The sequence below is a fragment of the Mytilus californianus genome, unplaced genomic scaffold (assembly GCF_021869535.1).
Source record: "Mytilus californianus isolate M0D057914Y unplaced genomic scaffold, xbMytCali1.0.p SCAF_9, whole genome shotgun sequence".
Lineage (NCBI taxonomy): Eukaryota > Metazoa > Mollusca > Bivalvia > Mytilida > Mytilidae > Mytilus > Mytilus californianus.
This window is the reverse complement of record NW_026262745.1, coordinates 44413085-44421581: the sequence shown is the minus strand read 5'-3', so window position 1 is coordinate 44421581 and position 8497 is coordinate 44413085. Positions and strand designations below refer to the sequence as shown.

At 33.5% G+C, this 8497-nt stretch overlaps 2 protein-coding genes across 2 annotated transcripts; one reads left to right on the top strand and one right to left on the bottom strand.

Moving 5' to 3' along the window:
- The first annotated feature begins 6149 nt into the window (after window positions 1-6149).
- On the top strand, window positions 6150-7211 carry LOC127715906 (myb/SANT-like DNA-binding domain-containing protein 4). Its single transcript, XM_052222022.1, has 2 exons — window positions 6150-6415; window positions 6850-7211. Exons 1-2 carry the CDS (start codon window positions 6172-6174, stop codon window positions 7209-7211), a joined length of 606 nt encoding a protein of 201 aa, XP_052077982.1. The 5' UTR covers window positions 6150-6171.
- A 329-nt stretch (window positions 7212-7540) lies between these two features.
- LOC127716107 (putative nuclease HARBI1) lies at window positions 7541-8194 on the bottom strand. The gene has a single exon (XM_052222197.1). The coding sequence runs from the start codon at window positions 8185-8187 to the stop codon at window positions 7669-7671; it is 519 nt and encodes a 172-aa protein (XP_052078157.1). The 5' UTR covers window positions 8188-8194; the 3' UTR covers window positions 7541-7668.
- Between the last annotated feature and the right edge of the window lie 303 nt (window positions 8195-8497).

The following is an 8497-nucleotide window of genomic DNA, read 5'->3' as shown; positions in this document are numbered from 1 at the left end:
ATAATGAGAAAACCCATACCTTATAAGTCCGCCAATAAAGACCACAACATGAAAAGATTTAAACAATCCAAATTAGTTCAAAGCCAAAAACAATTAATAAAAAAAATCATGTCTGTGAGTACTCAACCTTACCATAATCTAGGACAGTGGTTCTAATAGCACAACATACGAACAATCTGTAACAAGAGTGCACACGCTGAAATGTCTCGCCTTCTTTACTAATCATTGATATTATATTGATAGTCCTAAATATAAAGCTTTATTACAACTGTCACATACACTTAACATTAACCAAGTAAACTAAACATTGACCAATGAACCATGAAAATGAGGTCAAGGTCAGATGAACCATGCTAGGCAGGCATGTACAGCTAACAATTCTTCCATACAACAAATATAGTTGACCTATTGCTTATAGTTTAAGAAAAACAGACGAAAACACAAAAACTTAACACTGAGCAATGAACCTTGAAAATGAGGTCAAGGTCAAATAAAACCTGCGTGACTGACATATAGATCATAAAATATTTCCATACACCAAATATAGTTGAACTATTGCATATAGTATTAGAAAAAAAGACCAAAACTCAAAAACTTAACTTTGACCACTGAACCATGAAAATGAGGTCAAGGTAAGATGACACCTGCCAGCTAGACATGTACACCTTACAATCATTCCATACACCAAATATAGCTGACCTATTGCATGCAGTATTAGAAAAAAAGACCAAAACTCAAAAACTTAACTTTGACCACTGAACCATGAAAATGAGGTCAAGGTCAGATGACACCTGCCAGCTACATGTAGACATGTACACCTTACAATCATTCCATACACCAAATATAGTAGACCTATTGCATACAGTATAAGAAAAACAGACCAAAACACAAAAACTTAACTATAACCACTGAACCATGAAAATGAGGTCAAGGTCAGATGAAACCTGCCAGTTGGACATGTACACCTTACAGTCCTTCCATACACCGAATATACTAGACCTATTGCTTATAGTATCTGAGATATGGACTTGACCACGAAAACTTAACCTTGTTCACTGATCCAGGAAATGAGGTCGAGGTCAAGTGAAAACTGTCTGACGGGCATGAGGACCTTGCAAGGTACGCACATACCAAATATAGTTATCCTATTACTTATAATAAGAGAGAATTTAACATTACAAAAAATCTGAACTTTTTTTTCAAGTAGTCACTGAACCATGAAAATGAGGTCAAGGACATTGGACATGTGACTGACTGAAACTTCGTAACATGAGGCATCCATATACAAAGTATGAAGCATCCAGGTCTTCCATCTTCTAAAATATAAAGCTTTTAAGAAGTTAGCTAACGCCGCCGCCGCCGCCGCCGCCGCCGGATCGCTATCCCTATGTCGAGCTTTCTGCGACAAAAGTCGCAGGCTCGACAAAAACTGATTCAAGTGGCTCAACTAAAAATATCACTGCAAGGCACTAAAACAATTAATATTAAATCGTGGACACAAAGCACTGAAATAAGAGAACTCATAAGTAAGAATATCAAATAAAAGTTTCTCGAAATATTCATATTAAACATGATAAAATAAGCTTATTTTATATTGCTTTTCCTGGAAAAGGAAATAGGAAATTTCAACAAAATGGCTATAAACAAAATGGAGTACAATCATAGATGCACAAGAACACAATTGTGTAAATGCAACAACCTTCATATTCACTGAAGGATTAGGGAGAAATGTAGAAAAAAATAGTATTTTGTTGTCGAAATAAACACCTGCTTTATCCATTCATGTACATCGCTCCGTCATATCAAATATACAGAGGAAGATGTTTGAAGAACAAATTGCAAAAATGTATTCTCTACCAATTGAAGGAAGATGTCCGGTGGATGTAATTATTTATTCACTGAACTGTTATGTAGGGGATTGAATAGTTCTACGCAGTAGCCTAAACAGAAGAAAAGTTAAATTAACATGAAAAGTATTTATTTTATTTAATCTGCAAATATGAGCACAATATTAATAACATCACAAATGGTATGCTATTTATAACGTTTTCCTCATTACTGTATTGTCTTAAACAGCCAAACTATTGTTTTGTATGTCATGTTACTCATCAGTGAAAATTTTATTAAAGTTTTAATCATCTTTTGTATCAATTATTCTGTCTAGGAAAAATTATATTCATACTGTTTGTATTGTTATGAAATTTCCATAGAGGAAAATTAGGGGAAAACATTTCCTTAGGGGGAATTTGGTGTACAGAAATTTCCATAGAGGAAATTTGGAGATCAATATTTTTCTAAGAGGAAAATTGTTGTCTTGAATTTTCCCTCAAGGAAAAATGTTTGTCAAAAAATTCCTCAAAGGAAATTGTAGTTGACAAAATTTCCTCACAGGAAAAAGTATTTCCTCAAAGGAAATATTTAAGCAGCAAATTTCCTAAGGGAAATATTTTTCCCTTGAGGAAGAAACAATTTCCATTGAGGAAAAATCTTTTTCCATTAGGTGCTAGAGCCATTTTTGTTTAAACCAATATCAGGGAACCAATACCAATCAAGTTATCAACTTCATTTTGACCTAACTCCAAAAATTAAGGTGACAACTTTTGCACTCAGAGGAATTGCAAACTTGTCCCGGAGACTGTTTGTATTTTTCTCATCATAATAATCTTTCCTTTCTTTTTTTTATTATATATATATATATATATTTTTTTTTTTAAACTTGACTTACATCTTAAAAACCAAAACAATTTATTTTTGTTTGTTCTATGCTTATTTATGAACAAAACCCCTTGTTAAGACTCTATTAATTTTTTTACTCCTAAATTAATTATTTTCTTATTCTTATCTAAATTTCTGATAATAATCCTCAGAAGTGTTTATGAAAAAAATTTCAATTTTACTTTAATGCTAGTTTTCCTTTTATATTCATTATCTATTTCACTTACATTTTTGTCATTAGTCATGAAGTTCATATGTCTCTCATTTTTTACAAATATCAATCTACCACAACAATACTGTAAATCCCTTAGGGCAAAACATATCAATGTTTTTCTTTAATGTGCTATTTTCTGAAGATACTTCTCTTTATCTATTAACATTGTGTAATTTATGCGTAATCTAACACCAAAAACAACTAGCACCATTCAATTACTTAACATCACTTATGTTAATCCTCCGAAGAAGGGGTTGGAATATAAAATTATAGACTATTTGTTTTCTATAAACAAACGTGCGTAAACACTACCCAACTGCGTAAACCATAATCGTCAATGGCTATAGCATCGCAAACATATGTACCATCAGTATTCATAATTCTGAAATTGACCTATGCATTACAATAACTAACAAAAACTTTGTGTGAACAAACGGCTGATTTTAAGCCTTAAAAAATATGCAGCCAGACTTTAAAATTTACAACTTTACTTAATATGTGTGCCATCTCTTGAAAAGCCATTTCTACTTTTTGCGCTGACATAGAAATATCTTGATTGTCCATAAAGAAAAAAATGAAAGTAACTTAGTTCTTACGTTTTATATTCCTTTGCGTTGTTTTAGCTTGAATCCAAGTCGATCCTGGTCTAAACGGCATCAAAAAAAGACTTATGTAAAGAAGTCTAAGACAATACTAAGTAACTAGAATTTATTATGTATTTACAAAGTTTCCAAAAATAGTTCGAAAGTTCAATTTCATGAATTCTGGTGTCATCGAATTGTCACATGAACACGTGATCGTAAAGCGGTATAATTGTTCGGTCCTGATTAATTCCAGCCTACCCACGAGGGGGAGACCTTGGCGGAATCTTCTGTCGGAATCTGCTGTTCTAGTCTAAAGCTGGATCTTATATAGTTCAGAGGGGTCATCAATCAGCTTTCAACAATGGCCCATAACGGTTGGCAGTTTATAGAGTAGTCTAGCTATTAAATAATACATGTACTACATGTAGCTATAGGTTGGGCAGTTGACAATGCTATTAACATCTGCACAATGCAATTAACGTCGGCAGAATACATGTACGATAAATGTCTGTAAGGTACATGTGCTTGTATCAATTATGTTAGATTTGAATACACCTTGTTAAATATTGTTCTTTCACACATTGTGTTACATACCTTACTAAGTTCAAAAGTACATAACAACCCTTTCTTTGTGCATTATACGCTCAAGAACATACATCTTATTATTTTGCATGGATTGTTAGCAAATGCTACTTTTCAACTGTAGTCCTAAACCAAAACATTGTTTTTTATTCATCTGACAAGCTAAATTTTGGATTAAGTGATCACACAAGTATATATGCTAGGATTTATAATTCGGGTAGTCTGGCTGACTTCGTGCACTAACCCCGCTTCGTATTCATTAGTTTTTACATAAATCATTCAAATTTTAGATCCTTCAGTTTGCATATAAATATCATATTCAAATTTCGTTTCCAAACTTTCTATACCAGAGACGAATGATAACGTATGGCTTAGTACAACATGAATATATACAACATTTTATTTGATGTCACCAATTGTAAAAATGTAAAATGAAACAATAACTTACTATACCAACAAAGACTTTTGTTGTATGTTTATACAAACCGAAACCACTACTACATGAGGGGGTTGACACGCTCAAATTTACAAAATTGTGTTTCAGAGAACCAATGCACCAAATTAATTTTATAGGTTATAGTTTTACATTTAAACCTGTTCAAGGAATGTATTACTGGACAAGAACAATTTAAATGTAGGACAAAATCGGCTTACAACACGAAATTTGTTCAAAGAATAGTACCAAGCATGTGACATAATGACGGGTATGTAACATAGGTATCGCAATTGCAGATGGGTTGGTGGATAGTTGCATTTTGTTTAACGTTCAGTGGCAATTATTTCATGCATATTCAGGACCAAACAAAGATGGGCAGACAACAAAAGCGAAATGGTGACAAATTCATTGTTCAAAATTTATTTCCAATTGGCCCTAAAAAAATTAACAACAATACAGGTTTTAGTATTTTTAATAAAATTGAGAATGGAAATGAAGCATTCAAATGAAATGACATATAAGATAATTTTTACGAATAAAAAAAAAGCAAGTCTGCCCAAAAATGATTGATATTCCAAAAATAGATTTATAGAGTGTTTATAGTAAACTTAAACCAGAATACGTATAGATGTCTCTGCTTATAACAGTCATAAATCACTTCTAAATATTAAAAATCAACGATGTAACATTAATGCATTACTATTTTATCGAAAGTGATCGAGATGCGCTAATTGCGTAATTCAAATTCTCGGACATTTAATTTTTTTCCAAAACACGTTATAGTCAATATACATGTATTATATGTCTCTGTTAATATGCATCCTTCTTTTAAAGTTTTGTTTTTCCTAAACACTTTAAGAACGTATCTCGGGGACACTGCTGAAAATAATCTTTCAAAAAGCAAATTTAAATTTCCATCTTTAAAACTTGTATACCACTCTGGGGCCGTGTCAATGAAAGTATCCTAAGACATGTCCTAAGATATGTCTTAGGACATTGTTTAGGGTGGTCTTAGGACGTGTCTGAGACATGTCTTAGGATGTAAAACAAAGCTATCTTAGGACAGTCCTAACTACGATGGTCCTAAGACCATCCTAACATATTTATTTAATTAATAAAATATGAAGTGAATGAAATGAAATATTTTTATGCATTTCTGTATATATTTAAAGGTTTTTTGTTGGTGTTTTTTAGGGGAGGGAGGGGTCTCATCTGTAATGAAAAAAAAACACAAAATAAAGGTTTTAACATATAATAATAGAAACATAATATAAACTGTTAAAATGAAAGAATAAAATTCTTTAAACGATTAAATTAATTGTCTCAAAACTTTTTAGAGGCTATTGTCGTGCTGCAATTTAACTATATAAACTAGTTTTGTACTTAGGTCCAATCGATTTCAATTCGTATACTGAATCAACATGAGCAAGAAAAGATCTCCAAATTTTTCCGAAATCGAAATTCAAATTATGCTGGCCGAAGTTGAAAAACATAAAGGAATACTATTCAGCAAGCTGTCAAATGTTGCGACAAATAACATTAAGAAGAATACATGGGATGGTATTTGTACAAAGATGAATTCTTCAAATACCCACCACCAAAGAACAGTTAAAGAAATTCGAAAGAAATGGACAACATATATGAGCAACGCCAAAAAGAAAGTGGCACACAATAGACGAGAGGCAAGAAAGACAGGCGGAGGTCCTCCCCCAGAAGACATTTCCTCCATGGAAGATCAGGTAGTAGGAATTATTGGAGACACGCCTATAGATGGAATAGACGGAGGAGTAGATACAGCCTCTTTTAAAGAAACGTCGACGGATTTGTCGATGCCGTCATGTTCATCTTCAAGAAGGAGCTCCTACTCTTCAGCAGATGAATCAGGTAATTTGTTTATTTTCTTATAGTTCTTGTGTAAAACAGAGCGAAAAAAAGGGGGAGGAGGTGACGACATGATTGGTTCGACATGCCTGTCTTTGAACTTTCTCCGGTCGTGATGGGCTTGTAATGTTTGCCACTGGATGTGATCATCAATTAATCGAATTTTGGCTTGAAATACATTTATTTTTCCCGTTTTGAATGATTGTCCTTTTTAAGATTTGAAATATATTTAATAACCATCTGTTTTTGATTCAACTATTTGATAATACACTGAAAACTAAGAGATGTTGGTGTATATAGACCACAACGTCACACACACACACACACACACACAGTAATCGCCAAAATATGTCAATCAACGTTATTCTTTTCATGCATTTTGTCGATTCAAAAAATTGTCTTTATGAATTAGCTTAATGTTAAACATTCTATTTCAGAACCATCAATCAGCAGTGCTAGTAATAGAACTACGCCAACCAGAAATATTACCACCACTGCTTCGACCATGGACGATAGTGATTCTCAGCAGCTGATTCAAATTGAGAGAGGAAGGTTGAATATTGAAAAGGAAAGACTGCAGGTAGAAAAGGATACACTGAAATTGAAAGAAGAAAAGATGAGGCTGCTGAAGGAGAGACTTACCGTTGAAAAGGAAAGACTTCGCGTAGAAAAAGATAAGCTATATGTTGACCGCCAACGCCTTCAGCTGGAACAGGCCAAAGAACAGTTGCGTTTGGCCCAACTTGGTATCAGTTTGCATATTCCAGAAAACTCAGATCGAGCCAGTGATCACGAGTGATACATTGCTATTTCTATCATATTGATTAAATATACTTTTTGTCATAGTTCAATTTTGAATAATCATATAGTTATCATTTTAGTAAATAATTTACCTTATTTCCTTTGACAACTATAAGCTATACGTATACAATGATAATTTCCGTTGAAAACTATAAGTTTACAATGATAATCGCTATACTGGTTTGTTTTGTATACTCTTATTTGTCTTGGACATTTTCTTTTTCTTTTTTGCCATGTCTTTGTCAGTTTTATATTCGACTTGTGAGTTTGAGTGTCCCTTAAGAATCCTTTTCCTTTCTTTTAAACCTAAAAAATGTGAAATTCCTTTGTACCACCAAATGAAATTTTATTGGTTATATGTCTGTGAGATAGTCATCCAGGTATCAGAATACAAGAATACATGCAATGAACAACCCATTAGTGATTAAAAAAGAAGGATAAGAATATTTTTTTTATTAATTGTTGAATCTGTTATTAATCAATCTAGTACGAATAACTGCACCATCATTTTGGATACCAACATATTGCTGTCCACCAATGTTTCCATGATCTCTTGGATTATCGTTTCCTGGAGGCAATGGAATTCTATTGTCAATACACATGTTGTGTAGAACAACAACAGCTACTATAATGTCACAACATCTAACTGGGCTGTACAACAATGTTCCTGCAGTGGTATCGATACATCGGAACCGAGATTTCAACACTCCAAAACTCCTCTCAAATGCACATCTTGTTCTCATATGGCAACTGTTGTAACGTTGGTCTTGTCTTGTTGTTGGGTTTATGACTGGTGTTAGGAGCCAAGGTCGAAGTGGATATCCACTGTCCCCAAGAAGCCATCCACCGCTTATGTCTCCGTCTTCAAACATTTCACAAAGCCTTGAATTGCGCAATGCAAATGAGTCATGTGTACTACCAGGCCACTTTGCCACAATGTTTAAAAACTTCAAGTTTGAGTCACAAACTCCCATTACATTAAGCGAGTGGTACTTTTTTCTGTTTACGTACAAGTGTTCATCAACAGCTGGGCTTTTGATACGCACACGAGTACCATCAACAGCACCAATAACATTTGGAAAATTTGAAATGTCATAAAAACCTTGCTTTAAAGCTTGAAGAGATGCTTGATCTGTGGGCATCGAAATGTATTGATTGCATACATTTTTCAAACATTGTGTGACGTCACGTGTAATAGTAGAAACACTAGCTCTAGAAATACGATGGACATCAGCATTAACCAGTTGAAAGCTCCCAGTCGCATAAAATCTTAGGGCTGCCATT